General features: G+C 32.4%; 5 protein-coding genes across 6 annotated transcripts; 4 read left to right on the forward strand and 1 right to left on the reverse strand.

Annotated features, from left to right (window-relative positions):
* The first annotated feature begins 550 nt into the window (after nucleotides 1–550).
* LOC126873897 (polyglutamylase complex subunit TTLL1-like) lies at nucleotides 551–5,965 on the forward strand. Its single transcript, XM_050635230.1, has 11 exons — nucleotides 551–604; nucleotides 792–822; nucleotides 972–1,035; nucleotides 2,037–2,168; nucleotides 2,304–2,369; nucleotides 2,905–3,083; nucleotides 3,214–3,400; nucleotides 3,577–3,778; nucleotides 3,983–4,213; nucleotides 4,315–4,424; nucleotides 5,413–5,965. The coding sequence occupies exons 1-11, from the start codon at nucleotides 551–553 to the stop codon at nucleotides 5,546–5,548; spliced, it is 1,392 nt and encodes a 463-aa protein (XP_050491187.1). The 3' UTR covers nucleotides 5,549–5,965.
* LOC126874141 (atrial natriuretic peptide receptor 1) lies at nucleotides 5,565–16,857 on the forward strand. Its single transcript, XM_050635849.1, has 19 exons — nucleotides 5,565–6,173; nucleotides 7,082–7,250; nucleotides 9,516–9,681; nucleotides 9,992–10,066; nucleotides 10,448–10,727; nucleotides 10,807–10,916; nucleotides 11,460–11,648; nucleotides 11,922–12,142; nucleotides 12,376–12,615; nucleotides 12,788–12,908; nucleotides 12,966–13,174; nucleotides 13,268–13,418; nucleotides 13,616–13,775; nucleotides 13,844–14,004; nucleotides 14,384–14,550; nucleotides 14,644–14,790; nucleotides 14,921–15,113; nucleotides 15,424–15,697; nucleotides 15,896–16,857. The coding sequence occupies exons 1-19, from the start codon at nucleotides 6,074–6,076 to the stop codon at nucleotides 16,189–16,191; spliced, it is 3,429 nt and encodes a 1,142-aa protein (XP_050491806.1). The 5' UTR covers nucleotides 5,565–6,073; the 3' UTR covers nucleotides 16,192–16,857.
* A 714-nt stretch (nucleotides 16,858–17,571) lies between these two features.
* On the forward strand, nucleotides 17,572–20,550 carry LOC126874130 (nucleolar protein 14 homolog). The gene is made up of 5 exons (XM_050635828.1): nucleotides 17,572–17,826; nucleotides 17,955–18,345; nucleotides 18,419–18,548; nucleotides 18,632–18,796; nucleotides 18,891–20,550. Exons 2-5 carry the CDS (start codon nucleotides 18,083–18,085, stop codon nucleotides 19,386–19,388), a joined length of 1,056 nt encoding a protein of 351 aa, XP_050491785.1. The 5' UTR covers nucleotides 17,572–17,826; nucleotides 17,955–18,082; the 3' UTR covers nucleotides 19,389–20,550.
* Nucleotides 19,445–22,386, reverse strand: LOC126874111 (uncharacterized). 2 transcript variants are annotated; one of them, XM_050635769.1, is made up of 3 exons: nucleotides 22,132–22,386; nucleotides 21,808–22,059; nucleotides 19,445–21,738 (listed from the first exon to the last, which is right to left on the reverse strand). In XM_050635769.1, the coding sequence occupies exons 1-3, from the start codon at nucleotides 22,384–22,386 to the stop codon at nucleotides 20,614–20,616; spliced, it is 1,632 nt and encodes a 543-aa protein (XP_050491726.1). In that variant the 3' UTR covers nucleotides 19,445–20,613. The 2 variants fall into 2 exon arrangements, with proteins under 2 accessions (XP_050491726.1, XP_050491727.1); XM_050635770.1 differs by lacking the exon at nucleotides 21,808–22,059.
* An 886-nt stretch (nucleotides 22,387–23,272) lies between these two features.
* LOC126874129 (uncharacterized) lies at nucleotides 23,273–24,845 on the forward strand. The gene is made up of 3 exons (XM_050635827.1): nucleotides 23,273–23,421; nucleotides 23,574–23,791; nucleotides 23,863–24,845. Exons 2-3 carry the CDS (start codon nucleotides 23,576–23,578, stop codon nucleotides 24,724–24,726), a joined length of 1,080 nt encoding a protein of 359 aa, XP_050491784.1. The 5' UTR covers nucleotides 23,273–23,421; nucleotides 23,574–23,575; the 3' UTR covers nucleotides 24,727–24,845.
* The last annotated feature ends 1 nt before the right edge of the window (nucleotide 24,846 follows it).

Genomic DNA, 24,846 nt, shown 5'->3' on the forward strand with positions numbered 1-24,846 from the left:
CTTGTCAATGATAACAACAAAAATCCAAAATAAAATAATTTATAAAACCCTTTATATTTATACTATGTCTTCTTAAATCTTAAATATCTTCATACAGTATAATAATTTGTTTTAATATACATACCCTTTTCAAGTTACCTGTTTTTTCGACGCGGCGAATAAGAAATAAACCACTATAAAATATGATCACACGGATTAAAAGGACAGTCGAAAATTTCAAAAGAATGAATTTATTTGACAACAACACAATTTGGAAGTATTGCAAATGTGAAATAACTTCTTTGTCGAATAGAAAAGCTAAACGATCAAATACGTCTTTCTTACTGTGACGCTAGCGGGTTTCTGATACATCAAACGTACAATCGAGGCAGATAGGAAAAAGAAAATAAGAGCGATGTAAACACACTTGAAATCTGCCGGTTGTCTTTTAACGCGAAGTCAAACCACTCGAGCTTGATCGAACGTGTTGATTTGTCACAGTATAACCAAATTAATCGTTTCTTCTCGCAGGGATTATTCTGTAATAAAAACGGTCAAACTTTTGAAAATTATGATCGATTTAAGATTGAGAGTATATTGTAACGCAAGTAGACATGGCGAGAAGGTAAAACGATAATCGACCCATTGATCGATTTAATTAGAAGTTTACATATATAGAGACCTTGTTAATCCCAATATGATACAATGTCTCCAAGGTTCGATGTGATTTTTCACGCGTTTACTTGTTTAAGGGATTTTGGAAAAAATCATTCAAATACTTTAAGGTATCTACTTTAAGATTCTGAAATTAGATATTCAAAAAGAAAGTTAAAGAAGCTTTGAGTAAGTTTTTCAATGATATTTATAAATGGCGGTAACCTTTACATTTTAATTCGATGATTTTTATAAATTGGCTAACAACAATAATCTATACAACAGCGTAATATTTCTTCGTTGTCTTTTTATAATTTAATTGTTTCCTATTTTGTAAGTTGTCGAATATTTAAGACGTAATATTTTACAGGTATTTTTATTGTTTTTCAAAGAAATATACAGGTATGTAGTAATCGATTAATCATTTCTGAAGTTATGAGAATCATTCGTGAACGTTTCAAAAATTGTCTTTTCTTTATTCGTTCGTTGTTCAAATTCAAATTATGTTAAATATAGCATTACTAAACAGAGTCAATTTGTATTCTTCTTGGAAAAATATTTCTCATATATTTGTGTGCCGTTTATATCTTTTACTGTTCGGAATCAAAAATGTCTCAGTGTGCCATTGCTGTCGATGCTTGCGATTATATGTAAATAATATAATTAATGTTAATGCGAGCTATGATCAAATAATATTAGCAACGCATGCTCTAAAATATTTGAATTTTAAATAAGCGTGGAGGAATTATGGAATTATGTTACGAAGAATTATGTTAAGAAGAAAATAGAGTACAAGTAGTAATATACCGTAAATTAAATGTGAAAGAGTAACCGTATCTGACCGTAAGCATAAAGCGTATCTGACTCAAATTTTATTCCGGATTCATTTTTATCGCTTGTTTATCACATTCCTGATGCGCGGGGACTGGATGCATTCAAAATTCGCGTATCCACGGTGAATCGATCTAACTTTTCTCATCGAAAACCATGGCGTCCGGTACAATAGCTGAAAATAAACGTGTCACAAATTTAAGCGTATCTAACAATCACGGCAGGTAAACAAGAACGAAAACGAATGTGATACAACATTAAGAAAAAGACTTAACCCATCAAGGATGGTGTCTGTACAATGTGCACGGACTGTTTGGCTATTTTCGGGCCCCAGCCTATTGTATCCTTGGACTATGCGTTTATCTCTGTTGCTTATCTCTGTTGTAGTTCTCCGTTTGTAAAACGTATCGTATATCGTATTTTCGATGGTGTTTATACCTTCGGTTGTTTATCTTATATATTCGGTCCTACGAAAAGAATCGCGTGCTATCCCTGAAGGGTTAAACAATACGGAATAAAGCAAATGATTAGCTATCTTTTTCTTCTTCTAGAAAAGTTCTAAACATTTACAGAGTATCGGCAAGTGGAACGGACAAAACGAAAGTGACGTTTTGCACGGACGTGGATAAATCTGTAATAGTACATAATTTCGAGAAGAGGGGATGGGTTCAAGTTGGTCCGGAGGATGACTGGAATTTTTATTGGTAATAATTACTTTTTATTTTGCCGAAGGAAAAGAAGTATTATCCAAATGTTTTTATACTGATTTGTATTATTTGAAAATTCTACAAAAGGAATGAATTAAGAAAAAGTAACGCAAGCTTTTAAAATTATTTTAGGGCAGTCACGCAATCGTGCAGGAATATATTCAGTGTAGAAACAGGATATAGGATGGACGACAAACAGTTAAATATCCATTTTGTTAAAACATAATACAATTTTTAAATATTCATCGTTCATTTTATATTTAGTGACGCACGAAAGTATCTAACACTCGTATAAGACTTTTATGAACATCCTGAATTATGTGTATCATACAAAACTTTCCCTTCATTAATTTTCATTAATAATATAATAGGATACGACACTATCGTGATTTAATTGATGAAATTTCAAACGAAGTTGAACATGTATATGCAGTTATTTGTTACATGAATAATAATATTTAATGACATCATCTTTACCACTAATTCTACCTTTAAAACTATTGTTCATGTTTTATTCTAATTTTTTATCAAGTATAAGTTTGTAGCAAATAATTTACAACTTTTAAGTACGTTTTCATACTTGTTCCAAACTTTAAACAATATAATCGTCATAGTCGTATCTTATTATTATAACGCTAATCAGATCTAAAAAAGAAATCTGTATGATACACACAATATATTCGTACAATTTTCTTATAAGTAAGTACTTATTAAGTAGTATCTCAACTTGTAGAATAATTAATCATTTCCCGAATCATTACGAATTAACTCGAAAAGACTTGTTGGTGAAAAATATAAAACGCTACCGGAAAGAATTGGAACGCGAGGGAAATCCTTTAGCGGAAAGAGGAGATGGCCCGGGAAAATACCTTTATCTCGATTTCATACCTATCACGTTTGTTTTACCGGCAGGTAAAATATTGTTGTAATATTGCATAATGTATTATAAATATATATGGCTTCCGAATATTAATATCGGTGCCATTGTATATAATAAGTTATTATTATAGTTGAAATACTTAGTAAGATAAATTTATTTTAGACTACAATATGTTCGTTGAGGAGTACCGAAAATCACCACAAAGCACGTGGATTATGAAACCGTGCGGCAAATCACAAGGCGCTGGAATATTTCTAATCAATAAATTAAGTAAACTGAAGAAATGGTCTCGAGAAGCAAAAAACCCATTCAATCCAAATTTAACGAAAGAATCGTATGTAATATCCAGGTACAAGATGATCCTCTACAATTCATCTAATTTATGTTAAAACTGAGGGGCTTTTTGAAAAAAATCTACAGTTTTATTATAAATATATAGACGCTAAATTAGTAATATTAAAACATAACTTAAATGAAGAATGTTGAAATGAAAAATATTTTCCTATTTTCAAAATAAATACATAGGTACATTGACAATCCGCTTCTAATAGGAGGAAAAAAGTTTGATCTGAGGCTATACGTTCTTATTACGTCTTTTCGACCATTAAAAGCGTATCTCTTCAAACTAGGATTTTGCCGATTTTGTACAGTCAAGTACGACACTAGTATTCAAGAATTAGATAATATGTATGTTCATCTCACGAACGTGTCTGTGCAAAAGCATGGTGTAAGTGAATTTTTTCTGTTTTTACAAAGAAAGGAAACATATATATAAATATAAATAGACTGCGGATTTTAATGCAAATTCATATCTTTATAAACACTTTTACACAATTTAAATTTTGCATAAATGTATAAAAATTCGAGAACGAAATATAAGAAAAACTAAACGAGAACAACATAGAGTTGTGAAAACATGCGAATATTCCAGGAAGAATATAATAGCAAGCATGGTGGTAAATTAAGCGTGCACAATTTGAGATTATACTTGGAAAGCACGCGTGGGAAAGCGGTCACGGAAAAGCTATTCGCAAACATCACTTGGTGCATCGTGCATTCTTTGAAAGCTGTCGCTCCAGTTATGGCAAACGATCGACACTGCTTCGAGTGCTACGGCTATGACATCATCATCGATAATGATCTTAAACCGTGGCTTATCGAGGTTTTTCAATTTCTTAATAATCCTTTCACTATTTAACTGTATTTAGTATCATTTACCTTATTTCTTCTTCTGGTAACCAATCTTTCCTACATTTCCTACAGGTGAACGCATCTCCGTCGTTGACATCCACCACAGTAAACGATCGAATCTTAAAATACAAATTAATCGACAACATAATTTCAATCGTCGTACCACCTGAGGGTGTCCCAGAGTAAGTGTCACATTTGAAGAAAATTCCTTTACGGGATAAAGAAAAAAGTAGTTGTAAAAATTGGAAACAAATTTGATAAATTTGAAGATATAAACCTTTTGAAAGTAGAAGATAGGTTTATGATATTTTGTAAGAAACGAATACTAGATTAGTTGTTACACTAGTTTAAATTAATTAGTATTACTACTAGTGCTATAAGTATTTTTCGAAACGTTCAATGAAGATCAGAAAAATATGTAATATCGAAAAATAAGGATAGAAATTTTTTTCCGATTACTTACAATTTATTAATATTAAACTGAATATACAGATATAAATTGGACAGAGAACGATATTTATTTAACGGAAACTAAATGCAATACTCGTATCTGTATCAAATAACTTTACAGTTATTTGACCACTCTCGTCACAACGAATCTAACACACACACTCTCTCTCTCTAGCAACTCTATCAATTTTCACGACTCTACTCTTCGACGACTCGAAACCTCTAACGATTCTACTCTTCGACAACTCGAAACCTCTAACGACTCTACTCTTCAACGACTCAATTAGCTCTGACTCTCGCAACACACTCGCTTTTCGACTCGCATACTCTGACCTCTCGGTCGTCCGCCCTTGAAACACGAAACCGTCCTTCTGCTCTAACGTTGTTTCTTGTTTTTCTCATATCTCTGTAAGAACTAGGTGACTTTAGTCACATAGGCGCTCTTAAATGTAAACGAACCACAGAAGGACGACGTACACGGTTTTTTCTATTTTCAACCGATCTCTAATTCAAATCTATTCTACGATATTACAAATATATATTTAATTGCAAAATCAAATAAAACGATAGTAACGTGGATTTGGTTGACAATATATCGAATTTAAAAATTGGTCTTCTATGGAAGATGGAAAATATGAGTTATCATGTTTCTCCTGTAATCTTCATTTATTTTTAAAAACTCGATTTTTCCTATTTCAATCAAAACACGATTGTACACAGCGTAAGATGGAACAAGTGTCCACCACCGGAAGCATTGGGGAATTTCGAGCTCCTCCTGGACGAAGAACTCGTCGCTCAAGAGGAGAAAGAATATTCGTCTGGGAAATATCGAAGTTCCTCCAGCAAATGGAAATAAATATTCCACTATTCCTAAACAACGAGAAAAAGTGTCCTTTGGATAAAATATCGAAAGGTGGGATCACGAGGCATGCGTAGAAGCAACAGGCATAGCCTGCTTTAATCGTCAAGGCGCATGTACCAAATCTTCGAAATGCATATATTCCAGTTTATTTTGCTCGCGTACAACACAATTTATCGTAACTTGCCGTGATTCCCTGAGAAAAGAGACACACGTGTGCTAACATCCAAGGCATTAAATCTTCTAACAAATGTTTGACGAAGTGACACGAACGCGTTATATCAATCGGTATATAAGGGTGAATCTTCTTCGGGGGTGGTTTAGATATGTTCTAACCGGTGTTCCGTCACGCGATACGCTACGCGAAAGTTATGATAGAATTATACTAATCCAATAAAAGAGAAGTTTCTCGAATTTGTTAATAATAATTATTTAATTTCAACCTTTTCTGCTATAAATATAATAATTCTTATTAACCGAATGTAACGATTTGTACTATTGAAATAATCGCAACAGAGAAGAATGGAGAATAGTTTATGCAAACAGGTGTTGTCCGTGAGTACGAAGTTTTTGGTAATCGCAGTGATTTCTCAGACTATGGGTTTTGTCAACGTTACTCCAGGTAAGATTAAAATATTCTATTAAATTTTTTAAATAATATTCGTATTAATTAAATAGACGATCGAATAAATATATTCTAGCACGTAAGTCTTCTCTTTTTTTTTTTTTTTTTTAATGAATGGTAGGTCAACAGTTTGTTTTTAACGGTTAAAGTATTTTTATCAAATGCTATAATTTTATTAAAAATATTTTAACTACTAAAAATATCGTTGATCCATCGATAACTATACGTACAAGAGTGGAAAAGGATCGTGGAAGGATAAAATATTAAAAAGTATAAAAATTAGTATTAGTAGAAACATACAACCTTTGGCGACCCTCGTTTTTCTGATGTAGCAAGCAGTTGTGCGTATGAATGAAATAAACATACTTTCTGTGCAATTTGTTTCGATGGCTGACACAACAACGACTTCTTCTACTTGTTTGGGTCTCGATCCAGTTTCTGTTGAGCGCGATGGCGTTTGATAAACATCACGTTTAAATACATGTCCATAAACCACTTTTTTTTTAATACGAGTTTATATCGTTAATTTATTCCAACAAGCTGTATTAATTATGAAAAAGTGTACAAATTTGTCCTTATCAAATCAAATTCAAATAATGTAAGCAAGTTGGTTGCTTCGTTAAATATTTTGTACTCGTATCTATATCAGCAATCGAGAGATTGTTCCTTTTTCAAGATGTAACTTAATTACAGAGTCGCTGATAAAGATTATTACGTGCTTTATTATTAGAGCGTAACAAAATTGATTTTAAAAAGACCAATAGATATGCAACGAAATATTGATATTTGCAAGAGCGAAGATGCTGCTTTTTTATCTTAAAGCGACATTAAAATAAAAGAGAACAATAATGTACAACAACTGCGATCTTCAAATGATATAAATTCAGTTTTATTTGTTTGTTCAGCGTATGATGAACATTCCCCAAGAGTGTACAACGTAGGCGTTCTTATGGCTTCTCGCTTGAATAGTCCTTTCGATCTGGAGAGATGCGGTCCAGCCGTCGACTTGGCTTTGGCCGAAGTAAATGACTTCTTAAGCGTGCACAACGTAAAGTTGCGCAAGGTTCAAGGAAGGTAAGACGAATGTAAAAAATATCCCATCGATACGTTTCCTAGCCTCCGTTTCCTGACCCTTGGACGACCGATCGTTTAGGTATGTCTATGCGTAGTAGAGTCGTTGGTTTTACGTCGTATTTTTGTTTGCCGACAATTCGCTCGTAATTCTTCTGGTACTTGTTTGCGCGTTCTACCGATTGACCTTCTGTTTACGTAAAATGAAAGAAAAATAAGGGAAGTAGAATAAAGTGTCTGTGCCCTAGATTGCGTGTATTACGCACGACCCTGTGCTGTGTAAACTGATTCACTTTTGACCACGCGTTCTCATCGCTTCCATGTCATTACATTGATCCAATTGGACAGACGTTTGCCGTTTGCACAAAAGACAGGCCTTCGATGCCGTGACTCGTTGATCGTGACCACTGTTTGGTGAAACGAGATTAGTCGTCTGAAATTTGAATAAAATTGGAGAATGTAGTAAATTTTGAAAAGTTAAAAATAATATCAACGTTTTCAATTTTTTATAAAAGAGTATCAGAGTTATAGTTGTATATTTGGCTACTACAAAATGTTGTCACCTTAAGAGCTATTTTTAAAAAGCTTATGTCGTTGGATCTAACAGATTGTTTTCATTTTCTACCTTCAGTGTAAGAACGTGAGCTGCAAACATGCGAACGTGCGTATCTGGTCTGCGAGCATGTATATCTGGTGTGCAAACGTGACCTACGAACGTGCAAACGTAGCCTGCAGACGTGGCCAGCGAATTTTCATTTTTGTCCCGAAGGCTCGTTCGAATTTCGCATTGTGCGTCATATTAAAATACTATTATTTAGTCATAAAATAACTTTTAAACCGGGAAACGAACAGAAATGTATTTATCGCGTTCTTCCCCTATCATATTCCATTAAAATATCAAAAACTATATACAAAGACCGGCAAATGCCAAACAAGTACCGATTACTAAAATATCGATGCCAAATATCAGATATAGAATATGAAACTTTCGCTGTAAATCTAAAACTAATAAAAGCCCAACGAATGCCAGGTTTCCCCTGTGCGATCGAACGACGTAGAATTAGACTAATCCGACAGAACGAATTAATCCACGTCACAATCGGTTAACGAAGGTAGCGAAGGGCAAGGATGACCGAGCGTGATAATATCCCTAGGATCAACCGGTATATCCAATCATTGGCCATTCAACGGTGCGATTTAAATCTATCATTATTTCCGAGTGGTACTTTACACTTGAAATGACGCTGCATTCTGCCAGCCCCCCCCCCCCAACAATTATCGATCATTCGAGTCGTAGGTGCGTTACGAACGTTCCACGGGTTCTCCGGGGATATCTCTCGTATACAACACCCTGTTTCGATCGTTTCCTCTTTTCCCTTGGACCGGTAATTCGATCGCAACCTGTTTGCACGACGAAACACCATCATCCATCAACTCGTTTGCCCTCTGTTCCTTTTCCCGGTATTGTTTGATTCCTACAACCCATTGTCCCACGCTTCCTTTTTGTTCCGTCGTCGACTCGAATGGGATCGTGTTGCGGAGAAAACGGCGCACAGGAAAACACGTGATCCTGAAAGATTGCCGACAAATAGTAGACCGGGAGGTCACGTTAAAGCGGACCTTCTTCCTTTCGATCGATCCAAAGAGGTATATAGAACGACGAAGAAACAAGCTTCGCAACTTTTGTAATAGATAATGTTTGACAAACGAAGAAGAAAAGATTTTTAATGTTATATCAAACTTTTTCTTCGTGTCTTTTCGTTGTCAAGGAATTTCTCAATTTTCAGAGAAATACGAGAAAATCGTTGTTTGCCGCGTACAGTGGTTGGCGAAAATATTTCAGCACTCGTAACGGAAGACTTTTATATCCACATCCGAATCGATACTCAATTATATTAGAAACCCGAGAATATCGATATACATATGAAATCGTTATACGAAAATATTTACGAAACATTGAAAAGAAATGCAAAGTTTGTTTTTTATTCTAATATTCGATACATTTCCATTTTGAATTCTTTTTCGTCGTAATTTCTAGTAGAATTATGAATGTAAAAATAGAATTATAAATTGGCCAGGTACAATACAATTCTACAACTATTCGTTAATCTTGTTTCGTTTCGTAGATTTTTTTTATAAACTTCATACTTTATTCAACGGGATTGTGAATTTTAAAAGACAGTTATACGGTATATTATACGGTTAATACGGTTATATATTAACGATTAATTAATGTAATTTTAAAAACTGCAACTCTATGATTCGCAGCTATCCATCGTGTAGTGGATCCGCTGCACCAGGTTTAGCCGCTGACATGCACTTCCGGGCGAACGTGATCGCGTTTATCGGTCCAGCCTGTGCTTTCGCTCTGGAACCCGTGGCAAAACTCGCCGCCTATTGGAACACTCCCATAATCACTGGAATGGGTGACCAAGTATCGATCATTCTAATTCGATGTAGCTCGTCAAAGACAAACAGAAAACGAACCTTTACGCTTTTAGAAGATATTTGTATCTATTGTTAAAAATCCAATCTCTCCACATTCCTAACGATAACTCAGACATTTTCTTAGGGATATATCGGCTGCTAAATTATAGAAAGTTAATAGAAAGTTCAAAGAAGATAATATATATAGCATAAATTACACGAATGAAATTATATAATTATATCCGTGGTCTACTCGTTAACAATTATTTACATAACGCTGTTCGTTTTCATATTACGACATTTTCAACTCAATGAAGCCGCCATCGGAGGAAGAACTGTCCGTAACATCGGGTATCCTTGGGAGAATCAATAAATGGAAGAACGAAAGCTCGGTAAGGAGAGTGTAATTATGCTTCTATGTTCGTTAAGTTAATTGATCGCGTTTTTCGCTTAATTATCGCATGTAACGGAAGTATTTAGGTGGAAGAGAACATGAGATATTTCTCCTGATACCGCATCTCTATTTACGACTTCGTTAGTATTCTTAATTAGTCGCGCGCTTGTTAACGCGACTAATATAAAACTAAAACGTATATCATACGCGCGAATAAAATAACTGAAAGTCACAGGTAAAAGAGGCGACAAGTGCATTTTTGTATTTCGTAATTTCAATTTCATTTAATCTGTCAAGTTTCATTTAATCTGCAATTTATAAATCATATTTCAAAAGTTGCTTAGAATGTATCATTCGATCCTGAATTCTTGCTTTCAAGGGAATCTTCAAAGACAAAAGCAAATATCCAACTCTAACAAGGATGTCTTATTGCCAGTGTCGACTTCGACTGGTATTCTCTAGTATATTTAAAGAATTTGGATGGTCCCACGTAGCACTGATATTGGACAGATCCGATCTGTTCTCGTGGACTGTCGGGAAAAATTTGGAATACGGTTTAAGAAAAGAAGGGCTGTTGAAGTTCGTGAGAGAACTGGATGGAAATTCCGAGGACGAATCGTACCATTATTATTTGCGCGATGCTAGTATGTATGCACGAGGTAAACGTCACATATATATCTGGATTTCTTTCAAATTAACATTTCCAACGAAATTAACACGTCATTCGTTTTCCGACAGTGCTGATCCTTAGCGTTCGAGGAACTCTGGTTAGAAAGTTCATGTTGGCTGCTCACGACTTGGAAATGACGAGGGGAGATTGGGCGTTCCTCGATGTTGAAATATTTCAAGTAAAACGAAAGTTTCTCTTCTAAACATAGGGTGGTTAATAAGCTACCAATCGACAAGAGATTTAATAACTCGATACTTTTCTGAAAATTACGAAAATCTTTTTTCTATGTTACGAAAAAATGGTTTAAAGCGTCCATTATTCTTTAACTTGGCGAAAGTAGACCGATTTTTCGAACTAAAATAGGTAAATCAACGATAGATGAAATAAAAGTAGCGTGCAACAATGTCACAATTAAGCGATGCAGAAGAATCTTCAAAGCTTCCTTTACAGATGCGAAACTATTAAAATCAGTCGGCACTCAGCCGACCAGTCATATCAGATATAAATAAATATGCGATTAATTTCATTAAATACGTGTAGGAAGAAATTTATATGGATGAATAAAATTAGCGTGTTAGAAATGTTCAATTCGAATTCAAATTTAAAATCCAAGTCAGAACGCTTTAATTGGAATTGAAATTGAAATTCGAAAACTTACATATACGGAAGTGTTATACAAGACGGACAAACAAATTTCTTTCCCTTTTTAATAAAAATTCAGGGAGCCTATTGGGGTGACCACGATTGGCAGGTTGACGACGAGGATGATGCCATTGCTAGAAAAGCGTACGAGGCACTGCTCAGAGTATCTCTTTTACAACCAACCAGTCCGAGATTTCAAGATTTTGCTGACACTGTTCGCCAAAGAGCTCAAACCGACTACAATTATTCTTTCTCGGAAGGAGAAGAGGTATTGGTATTCCTATTAGCCTATAAATACCGGATAAAGATAACTAAACTAATAAATATTTAACGAGTGTTCGCGGACGATAGTGTTGTACTTTCAAGCTGCCAAAAAACCAATATCCATCGAATAACATAAGAAACGTAATAAAACTTTTACTATATTTTAAAAGAATTCCTTTTTTATTTTAAAAGAATCCATCGAGTAAAATGAAATAATAATACTAGATAATAATCGAATAAACGACAAGCATAATGAACAGGTCTTATGGCGTTCCAGGTGAATTTCTTTATCGGAGCTTTCTACGATGGCGTATATTTGCTCGGAATGGCATTGAACGAAACTCTGTCCGAGGATGGAGATATCACAGACGGCATATCGATAACGAGGAGAATGTGGGACCGAGACTTCATTGGTATTACGGGGCACGTGAGGATCGACGACAATGGAGATCGCGACGCGGACTACAGTATCCTGGATTTAGATCCTATCACGGGAAGGTCAGCGTCAATTAAGCCAGCCATTCCTCCGATCCGTTTGCTAATCAACCGCCATTCTATCAGTCAACCGAGTACATTCGAACCAAAACCGCCGCCACTGTGAAACCCTCGAATTTACTTTGAATACCAAGCAGAATTTTGACGAAGCATATATACATATGTATCGCGTATACCGCAATTAGACATTGTTCTGTAAATTTATGCAGAGCTAATATTCCTTCGAAATTTTCTAGGTTTGAAGTCGTTGCGCACTATTTAGGATTAAATCGAGAATATAGTCCCGTGGCTGGGAAGAAGATTCATTGGCCCGGAGGAAGAGAAGGTCCTCCTGCCGATGTTCCGGAGTGTGGATTTCTAGGAAACGATCCTTCTTGCACGTCCAGGACTGAAGCGTATACTTTTGTCGCTTATAGCAGTTTGGCCCTCGTTGTGTTCCTACTCGTTGCTGTTACCGCAATATATGTGTTGTACAGGCTAGTAATATTTCCATTTTACAGACATTATACATATTATTTATACATATTATATATAATATTATACGATTTTGTATAGAATTTTTTGCCAAGAGTGTTGAAATTTGTGTTAAATATACACTTTTGTCCAGAATAATTGTACAGAATAACATTTATGCACGTATATTTGCAGACATTTAAGGGTGTCGGCTGATCTGAACAACATGTCCTGGAGAATCAGACCTGAAGAACTGCTTCTAGAAATAGGGAAACCGTTCTCTTCGAAAATTAATCTACACCAAGCGATAGCTGAGGTGAATACTGACGAGTCGAACGAAGAAAACATAATAAAATCAACTCTGTTTTTACAGAATTTTGGATTGGAGCAGCGTATTCGTCGTGGATCGCAATTCAGCTGCGAATCCTTACCTCCAACTACGGTATTCACCACCGTTGGAATTTACAAAGGAGAAAGAGTGGCTATTAAAAAAGTCACTAAAAAGAAAGTAGTTGACGTCACCAAGAAATTATTATGGGAGATTAAACAAGTTCGAGACGTTACATCGGAAAATACTGTCAGGTATGTTAATAATATGATCGTGTAGCAACATAACGTTATAATATTGAAAACAAACTATCATTCGCTAGATGAAATGTTACAAACGAATTTCAGATTTATCGGCGCTTGTCTCTGTTCTCCATCACCGACCGTGTTAATCTTGACAGAGTATTGTCCTCGAGGTTCCTTGAAAGACGTCCTAGAGAACGAAGCTATTAAATTGGATTGGAATTTTCGAATGTCTCTAATCCACGACATCGTTAAGGTACAGCAGGTGCACGTGTTGCGTCACAGGTTCATTTCATCCAACTATGCAGAATTTCAATTCTATATTAAACAACACAGATAATAATATATTTCAAATTTACCTAAAAGTTCTTTTATTTATATTTACCTCAAATTTCGTTATTTGCATAATATTACTAGAATTTTATAAATACAAAAAAAGTTTCATTTTTTCAGGGAATGTCTTATCTTCACGCCAGCGAGGTATCAGCACATGGAAAGCTTCGATCCTGCAACTGCTTAATCGATGGCCGTTTCGTCTTAAAAATTTCAGACTTTGGTCTCAAAACACTCACTACCCCGTCTGACTTAATAATGGATGATAATTATTATACCAGTACGTAAGACCGGTTTATGAAAAATGAATGGAACGTTATTGACCATTATGCGATTATTGTTTGATAGAATTGCTCTGGATCGCCCCGGAACTGTTGTCATTAACCGTGACACCAGGCAGTGCAGCAACTCAGAAAGGGGATGTTTACAGTTTCGCGATCATCCTAGAGGAAATCGTGGTTCGTGGTGGCCCATACGAATCTGTGAAATCGTTTATGACTTCCCAAGAGGTACGATAGAAATTTTGACATAATTTTTAGAATGTCGTATGATATCCAATTACAGTAAGAATTATAGAAAATAACTATAAAATTGATAACAGAAAAAAAAATAATTGCAAAGATAATTACAGAAAAATAAAAAAAATTAATGACTATTAATCACTATTATTATTTGCAGAACAACGATAAAGATTAATCTTTTAATGCGATTTACCGCGATTTGCTATGATTTACTGTAATCATGTTCAAGTATCATGCCACATCCTGACATTTCTATTAATGCTATACATTTCTATTAATATTGTTAAGTATTGAAATATTTATATCGTGTTAGATTAGCTTTTCCCGCTTACATATTGTCAATAATTCCTGTACAAATTGCCCAAAGATCGTCGGCCGGGTTGCAGCATCAGAAACGCCATCATTCAGACCGGAAGTGACACCAAAAGACTGCCCACCCGATATCTTATCCCTTATGGAGAAATGCTGGAACGAAATCCCAGAAGAACGACCAACATTTCATGCAATTCGCGAAACAATACGTGGCATTATGAAGTAAGTCTTGTATTTCTCCGTAAAAAGAAATACAAATTTCTTTTCTTCGACAAAGCGTCTTTATCTAAAACTGAAAATGACGTAACATTGCAGAGGCTACTGTGAAAATTTAATGGACGATCTATTAAGACGTATGGAACAGTATGCGAATAATTTAGAAGCCCTTGTAGAGGAGAAAACGGAACAGTTAAGTCTAGAAAAACGACGTAGCGAAGAACTTCTGTATCAAGTGCTTCCAAGGTAACGATATATTTCAAATATTTCTAAATCCGAAATTTCTTAAGATTTCTACGTTTCTTAATATTTCTAAACGCTGTTTCTTTCGCGAATAAAAGAATTTCTATGTTTATTTATAATTAAAATATCACAGGCAAGTGGCGTGTCAGTTAATGGCTGGAGAGCTGGTTCAACCAGAACAATTCGAGTGCGTGACAATTTATTTCAGTGACATAGTTGGTTTCACAGCTCTCTGTGCACAAAGTACACCAATGGAAGTGGTGGATTTTTTAAACGACCTCTACAGTACTTTCGATCGCATCATCGAATTCTACGATGTTTACAAGGTACTTCGCGATATCAATTACCAAAACTAAATCCAAAGCTGTTGCTCAACTACGGATATTTATGAACTTATGAAAAATTTAAAGATGATAAATGTGTAAAACATCCGAAGTAAAGTACTCGCTATATTTAGATTTTACTTTTTTTAGTTATATCCAGAAAAATATGAAAATATGAAAAATTCTAATTAAATATGGATTAAAATCCATTTTATTCAATTTATTTTCATAAATATCCGTAACTTATTGCAGTTATTAGAATTTTGAATAAGATGCTCGCATTGCTACTAACATGTAATATAATTAAACTAAGGTGGAAACAATAGGAGATGCATACATGGTAGTGTCTGGCTTGCCAGAAAGAAACGGCAATGAACACGTGAGAGAAATTGCCCTGATGGCTCTAGCGATTCTCGATTCTGTACGTTCCTTCACTATAATGCATAAACAGAACGCACAGCTCAGTGTTAGAATCGGTGTACACAGTGGACCTGTTTGCGCGGGTGTAGTTGGTCAAAAGATGCCACATTATTGTCTTTTTGGTGATACAGTAAATACCGCATCAAGGATGGAGTCTTCGGGACTACGTAAGTCATTTTAAATCATTTCCGGAAAACCTCGTGATATTAGTATTTCTATATAACTATATATCATTAAATTTTAATTCTAATTCCAAATTTATTTAAAAAAAAAAAAAAAAGAAACTTTGAATCACTTTGGATCACTGATATTCCCTTTTGTTTTTTTTCATTCCAATCCTTTTCTTAAATATATTTTTGATATAGCGCTACGCATACACATTTCTGAAGCAACAAAATGTATATTGGATAAGTTTGGAACATTCGATTTGGAGCTCAGAGGTGAAGTGGAATTAAAGGGGAAGGGGCGAGTAACTTCTTACTGGTTAAGGGGTTGCTCCGAACCAGATCTAAGGCCACCAACACCGAAATACCGGAAACACAGCGTTAGTACGCCGGACAATAATTTAAATCCTCTAATCTTCCCGCCTAATAATACAAATGGTTCAAAAGCCAACAACAATACTTTCATTAATTTATCCGAATTACAGCAGACCGTGTAATCTTCGTAAATTTAAAGATAAAGTGTAAAAAGAATCAATGTTCCATGGTAGATGTTCTTACGATTTAAAATTAAAGCTAGGACTCGTAATTATGATAAATTTATTTTATTTTTTCCTATTACAATATGTCGATTCGGGATGTTTACATCAATAACATCTAATTTATACGTAAAGAATACGAAGAATCTATAATAGGCTTTTGTCGTCAGGCGTGTATATTAAATTGTTCATTTCGATCGACATGACTGTTCGAAAAATTGGTAATATCATTTTTATTCTGTTTGTGAAACAGTTCTATTTACCAATACCAGCGCAATTTAATATACTTGTCTAACAACAATGATCTACGTAAAGCTCCAGTAAATTGGAAGAGTCAACGAAAAAAATAAGAATTTCCTAAAAGAAATGGAAAAACACACTTTATTTTTTCTACTTCCACTGTGTCAAACTATTCGCGGTTTCAACGTAGTGTAACTTCTTTCTGAATGTTTCCTGCTGAATAGACTACACCAGAATCACCATCTTTATCTTTATTATCGTTTCCGTTAAACACTACTAGTAATCGGTCACAAACCTCTGTATTTTGTATTGGTGTGAAACAAAAAAAATGTAATAGCAAATGTTTTCTTTTTCTTTTGAACTTCCTAATAAAAGATATATCATGTAGATGTATGCATTATTTTCTTATCTGAAACAAATAGCTCTCACAGAAAGAAGCCTATTGCAATCTGCCTTATCAGGTAAAGGTAAAGACAGGTGAGAAGTTTCGTTTTCTTCGTCGATAAACTCGAATTCGTGTATTCTTGATTGTACTTTCATGTCCCTGAAAAGTCCATTTAATATCAAATAACGAAGCTGTAGCGCATACTTTGTCTTTTTTTATAAAATCAACTGTAGTACATTCGAAAGCATATTTAACAAATTAACTAAAAAAACAATCGTTGGTTATTACTATTACAGTTACAATTATTATTTGAGGATATCTGTGCGTTCCGCTGCTTAGGCTGACCTACTTTCGTTCATGTAAGGAGGTTTGCTCACGTGCAGGGATATTTTGACCGATTTTTAATTGTCAATAACTAAAACACAAATCCGAAAACGCTGAGAGGAAATTTCCTCTCTATAAAAAATATAGTAAACGATTAATTTCTCTTTCTTAGGCAACCTATAATTAGTTTCATTATTTTGTCATGTTGCCATTTTGTCATTCTCACACTTGTCCATTTTGGGTAGAAAAGTAGATATAAACTTTTCCATAAAACCGTACAATGAAATAGGTTCTTGTCTATGCTAGTGTACAAACAAACGCGGCAGATCCTTAATTTTATAGGTTCTTGTACATGCTAACGTCAATTAAACTCAGCACTTAGCCGCATGGTGCAGCACTACTAGTCCAGAGACAACCATTTTCCATAAGCGTGAGCACTGACATTTTCTCTCCGTTAAGGTATACGTATACATGTTGGTAGCGGTACACGTTTAGTCCTAAAGAGAAGCTTATCGAATACAATCTTTAACAACATTGTAATTGAATAACGACGTCTTATTTTAATTTGCAATATCAGGAACATACTGTATCCTGCTTTTAAAGCTTTATATTCATTGGATAATCTAACACGTCGTTCTTTTAACGGGGTAAGTTTTGAATTCATGATTATACTATATATTTATAAATGTATATGTTTATAATAATTAAAGAAATATACCTTGTTTAAAAAACGACGTTAATTATGATCGGAATGAGATTAAACACAAACCTGCAGATGATCTTGATGATGGTTTTATGTCAGAAATTGTAAATAACAAAGTCCCAGCAGATGATAACTGTTAAGAACTGATGATAACTGATAAGAAACCATAAATACCCAGATCTTTTAAAAAGGGAAAGGTCATGGAAAATATAAGGAAGGAATTACCTTACACCTATAAAGTACCAGAAAAGTTTGAAGAGTTACAAGAATATTTGCAAAATTATAATGCTGATTACCAATCGATTATCGTAGATCGTATAATTAAATGTAATCATTGCCCAACGAATAATACAGACGAAGGAAAGTTGTCAAATTTATTTTTATTTTTGTTACAACATGTAAATAATCATGTTATAGGAAATGATGTTGGAAGCATAGTTAATGGTTTCCAAATTATTGACAGGTAATATATAAATTTCTAATAAAATTTATTTACTTGTATTATATCTATATTATATTACACATATTTATTTCAGATTGTCTCCTTTCTTATACGATCTTGCTCGTCTAAATCCACAAAATGCCAAATCTGTTATACAAAGAATAATCAAAGAAAAGCACGACGACTTTGAGGAAGATAAGAAGAAATACCCTGGCCTAGATACAGTATGTTTAACGTGTAATTATATTAGAAATATATTTTCAACAGTAATTAATTATAATCTTCTAATAAAAATCTTTTTTTTCAGCTTATTTTCTTCAAATTGGCTTCTTTGATATTTCCAACGTCTGATTTTAGACATCCTGTAACTACTGCCTGTGCAATATTTATGTCTGAAATACTATTTAGATGTCGTATTAAAAATAAAATAGATATTTCAAAGGGTCTTTTTATATGTACACTTATATTAGAGGTAATTGTTACTACTGCTATTATATTTTTATACACAAACATATTATGTGGAAATGCAATACACTACATTAATAATATTTCATCCACATTCACAGTATACGGTATTAAGTAAACGATTTGCTCCATGTGTGATAAATTTCTTACACGCAATAATTTACGTATCCAGCCCTAAACATCTAATTCAAGATATAAAAACGATACCAATCTCTAAAGGAATCAAACACTCAGAAAATTTATTAATACTAGACGAAGATCGATCTAAGTTAGATGTTAATCCAAGTAGTAGCTATATGAAAGCGTCCGATCTGATAGACGGACCCTTAGACGATGATTTCAAAATAAGGGTATTATTAATAGCTGTAAATTTATTGGGAGAATTTAAAAATCATCTAGAAGAACTGGAAGCTGTGTATTCGATATTCGAACCAATTTTAAAATTGCTTAAATCAAATTCTTTTGATAAATATCCACCAAAAGTGAAGAAACATATTATGCAATTACGAAAAGATTTGGAAAAACTAAAGAATAAAAAATTAAAATATATTATGGTTGAAAAGAAGAAACCAAAACCATTAAGACTATATGGACCGTGAATTGAACCAATGTATGTAAAAATTGAACTTACAATTTCAAAACACATCGTTTTATAAATTCAAGAATGTTATTAAGTTTCGTATATTTTTTACAGATATGACGGTAAGAAACATAAGATTATGTCCAAGGAGAAAGCTGAAAGAGAAAAGTTGTTGCACAGTATAAAAGTAAATGAGACAAGTATAAAAAATAAATGAGAGGTGAAATACGAAGAGCTTTCTTAACGAAACTACAAATAAAACAACAGATTAAGAGCGATGAAGAACGTAAACGCAAGGTAAAAGAAATCTTTGGAGAAGCTTCGGTGCAACAGAGTGAATTAAAGAAATTAAAACGGAAGAAATAATAGTAAGAGAATAAACGGCGCATTCTGGAGTTTGTATATATTATCTCTCTTAGACGATATTGCTATTTTGAATGATTTTGTGTAAGATTGTATTAACGATGACTTCGGATATAACGAATCGTGATCGCTATAATAGCGTTTCTTAAGATTCTTATAATTTCATTAATTATAGTAAATGTAAATAAGCATTTTCATAAGAAAATCTTTTAATGCATTTCGTTTATGAAAATAATACTGTAATTGTATTATACGGAGATAATTCACAACACAAAATAAAACTCTCTCATCCAAGGCTTAGTTTTCAAGAAAAGCGAATTCGAAAATTTGTCGAGTGTACTTGAATTTGGCTAATTACTCCTTGGAATAAACAGTCAGAAAAAGGTTATTCTGCATACGAAAATAGATAGAAAGTGTGATATAAAATTTTCCAATTCATTTTTCCTCTTAATTTTCAAGAAAATAGAATTTGAACGTGTTTAGTTAAGAATTGTCCTAGTGTACATGTATAATTTTTCAAACTTATTTTTCTCGGAAACAAAGTATCTTGTGAATAAATTTTATTCTACATTTCTGACTTATTTTCATATGTAAAATAATCTGATTATTTATTTCTATCTAATCTGGAATTAGCAATGTTCAAATATACTTGACAAATTTCCAAACTCGATTTTCGCAAAAACGAAGTGTTATACGAAAAAATGTTATTTTATATTTTCTTACTTTCTCATAAGGAATCACCTTACGCCTGCTTGTATTATATGTACATATTCTTCGGCAACACACTGTATATATATAATAAATGGTTTCTAGAGATATATTTCTTACTATTTATACTGTACTTTTTTAATTAAGATATTGTTATTCTAAAGTGATTAAAATTAATCAAATAACCAGCTTTTCCGCGAAAACTTGTGAAATGAATTATATGCATTTAAAATTGTATCTTTTTTCATCATATATTCTGGTAAAACTAAGCAAGTTTCAAAATTATTATATATATTATTACATGGAATTTGAATACGCTTAAACTGAAATTCATCACTATCTGTAATTTTGCAGACAGATACTGATTTCTTTTTTATATAAACGAATGAGTGCCATTTATCGAAGTATTCTTTTAAAATTTCAAAATTTTGAAATGATCTCATTACTGCATTTCCTAATTGTAAATCACGTTGGTAATCGATATTATAAAGGGAATTTCTTAAAATTTCTTTAAGTCCTTCTCGTAACAAGAGCTGTTTATGTAATTTCATTGCCACTTTCACATCATCGTTCATTTTCACTTTTTGTGCAATATACTGTTCCCAAAGCAGAAAGTACTTTCTCAAAATTTTGTGTTCCATCATGGAAATTGCAAGAAATTCTTTTTTACGTATATAGAGAACATCTTGTAACTTGAAGTGCCAATGTAAAATAAATCTTTTCAATAAGAAACCAATGGCAATCTCATTTAATTCTTGTTTACGAACCATTTTTATTTTGTACTGCCGAGAAAATTCTATCCAATTGAAAAAGTATTTACGAGTTACATTCAATTCCCAAAATTGAATCGCTTGATATAACTTTTGTTTCTCTTGTATAACACTGCAAAGCGCATTTCTCCATTTTTCTATGTAAATATATTGCAATCGTCGCATAATTTCCTTACTTTTATCGTTTAAATAAGATAATCTAATTCTTTTCTCTTTTCTATAAGCAGCATAATTATAAAACTTCTTTAAAGTTTTAATTGTCAACTTTTTTTCATAAAAATTGCCCGCTGTAAGTATCTTTCTTCTGTTGCATTTTTTTTTAATTATATATAAACGCCAATTATTGAACATTATACTCTTTTTTCTCTTTTCAAATATGTTTCTAATTTCATGACTTTTTATTGAATTTTGTAGACTCATATTATACCAGTCTTGCCATGCAAAGAATGTCTTTTGTACAAGTTTGAAGTTGTAAAACATTTCGATATTTTCATTCATTGTCTTCTCTGTGATGGATTCCTTTACACACTACATGGAAAAATAAAATTTAATAAGAACAATGGTAAATGCAATTCATGGATCAATTAAAAATCCTACCGATATAAAATGTTCAAAATATCGTTTTAACAATTTTGTTCTATTGTATACAGAAACACGTTCTTCTATATTTAACTTTTTTAGTTTGTATTCATGATATATTTTCCAAGCATTAAAATATTTTATTAACAATTTACTTTTATAATGCATAATTGCATGTGCTATTTTACTTCTTTGTAATATAAATTCACAACTATTAATCCAAATTCTTATGAAAGTTTGTAAAACTTTCTTTGCATAAAATTTACGTGCCTAAATTGAAAGTTATTTACAAATTAGAACTTAATTACACGAGTCAAGTGTTAATTATTAAATTAACATTACCTTATCAATTTTATCTTTTATGATTTTTTTCTCCTTTTGTAATGCTACATATAATTTCCAATTTGTAATACAGTTTTTCAAACAATATATATTGTAGAAAGCTACAGATTTTTCTAATAAGTCTCTTTTCTTATTTATCATTGAAACACAATTATTCCAATATTTAAAATAATTTCTTAATAAAGATTTAGAATAATGTGCCTCTGCTTTTTTATAATTGACAGAAACTATAGGGTCATTAGTGCACTTATCCATAAATGAAACAATATTTTTCCATTTTAATAATACATTTTTTGATAACGCATTCAAAACCTTTTTCTGTAATTTTTTGTGATAAAAATAATCTGCTTTATATTTAGCTCTTCTTGTATGTAATTTGTGTATAACATAGATCTTCCAGTATCCAAAAACATTTCTTAATATTGCTTTATTATAAAAATTATCATGTGATTTCTGAGTAAAACTAAATAAAGATAATCAATTTTATATCGTTATACTATTAAGTTGATTTTTGATATCTTACTTTCGAAATTGTTGAATATCAGTATTTATATTTGACATTTCAGTCTTATGTATTGTATTTTGCATAATCTTAAATATATTACCATATCTAATTGTGGGATTTTGTGACAGAGTGCTTTTAAACCAATAATGTAGTGATTTCAATTCTAAATTATGCATATAATTATTATGAACTATCTTTTTCATTATTATATCAGTATTTCGTTAACATTCTTCTTATTTTATAGGTATTTTGTATTGCTAACTTCATTGCATTACTTAACTGAATTATGACCAATATTAAAATTATGAAAGTGATTCATTGTTTTCAGTGTATCATTTTAATTGACAGAAGAAACAAATTTTTTTAGATATTAAAATACATTTTTATGCAATACATAAAATAACATTTATCATCACAGTTTGCAAAATTCAATTCTCTCTGTTTCTGTAAATATTAAACTTGTAGGCATTAAACTTTTAGATCCTAAAATAAATATTAAAAATCAAAGGAGGAAAAGAAAAATTTAAGAAATATGATTAATAAAATTTAACAAGCTAAACGAATCAGTTCTGGACCTTGGAACATTATAATGAAAAAGTAATTGAGGAACTCTTGTCATCCACGAAAAATTTCAATGTTGATCGAATATTTATTTCAATAAAATAAAACGTATTGTATTCGTCGTAGTATTTATAATGAATTTAACATTTTGTATTGGTAAAATTAATTGTGTTTGTATAGAAATGCGACAGGATTTGTATATAATATTTAATAATATAACCTCAGTAAGTATATTGACAGATAGATATGTATTTTACCTGTTAAGAAAATTATTATTTTGCATGGCTCATGATTATATATATTTCTTTTATTTTATCTTTATTACTTCTTTTTCATCTTTATCGACACCACCCTTCTATTTAATAATGTGAATAAGATATGGCTGAAAAGATCCTGAAAGCAATATTATATAGTTGTGAAAGTGCTAATAAGAATCTAGAAAATTCAAAGGAATATAAGAAACTACTAGAAGAGAATAAATTCCTACCATCTAACGATATATTGAATGCACTATGTTTATCTTTAACAAAACTATTGACATATAAGGTATCAAAGGAGGCATATCAACGTTATACTGTGAGACTTCATGTAATCGTGGGTATCTTGTATTTAAAAGTATATACAAAAAGTTTATTGTATTATTTCATAATTTATTGTTATTTCAGGAAGTTCTACGAGAATGGTGTAAAATCAATGACAATCTTCAAAATTTCGAAGTACTCAGAGATGAAAAGCAAAGCTTAACATTACTAAAAAGCTTGTTAAAGAAATATTTAACAGATGATACCTTAGACAGCTGTGACTCAAGCGACGATCTATTATCCTTAATCAGTGCTTTAATATGCTTGGCATCCACAGATTCATACTATAAGTGTTACGTAGAAAAGTCGATACTAAAACTAGCAGAATTAGAAACCTGCGATGAAAGTGAATATTTGTTATGTTATGCTGTACAAGAAAATTCCAATTTAGACCTCAAACTTTCAACCATAGAAACCATATATAAGTCACAGAAATGCAAATTAATAGAGCAACCGTTATTAAATAATTTCATATCATCGTGTATCGATTTAAATAAAGATGACAATATAGATGATTTAGAGAATATAAATTTGATAGATCAATTATTCAGATTTGCCACTAAATCTTCATGTATCTTCTTATTAATATGTGCATTCCTAAAGGAATTATTAGTACAGTTAGATCATGCTCCTACAGTTGTGAATTTTATACAGTCAATTCTAAAAAGCATTAAGAAACATTGTGAAAAACAAAATAAAGATATTGTAGACCTTTACCCAAGAAACATGCAATCCCTTGTAATTTTACTACAAATAGAACCTACACATCACACAGATGATTCTAAAAATGGAACATTAAGGATGCTAAAGGATATTTATATGGAAGATGAAGATACTGTAATAACTCTGTTGTCGCATTACCCGCTGTGGTTAACGTTATTTGGACAACTTTTGAGTCCAAGTGACGAGATGATGTGTTCATATAACGAGGAATTGAGTTGTTTATAGTAATAAATTATAATAAATATTGAATTGCACAGATCTGTTTTTATAATTTGTTTTAAGCAATGACAAATGTATTTATGTATTTATAATATAAGACAATAAAAGAAAATCGAGATTTGAAAG

The sequence above is a fragment of the Bombus huntii genome, chromosome 15, assembly GCF_024542735.1.
Source record: "Bombus huntii isolate Logan2020A chromosome 15, iyBomHunt1.1, whole genome shotgun sequence".
NCBI classification, from domain to species: Eukaryota; Metazoa; Arthropoda; class Insecta; order Hymenoptera; family Apidae; genus Bombus; species Bombus huntii.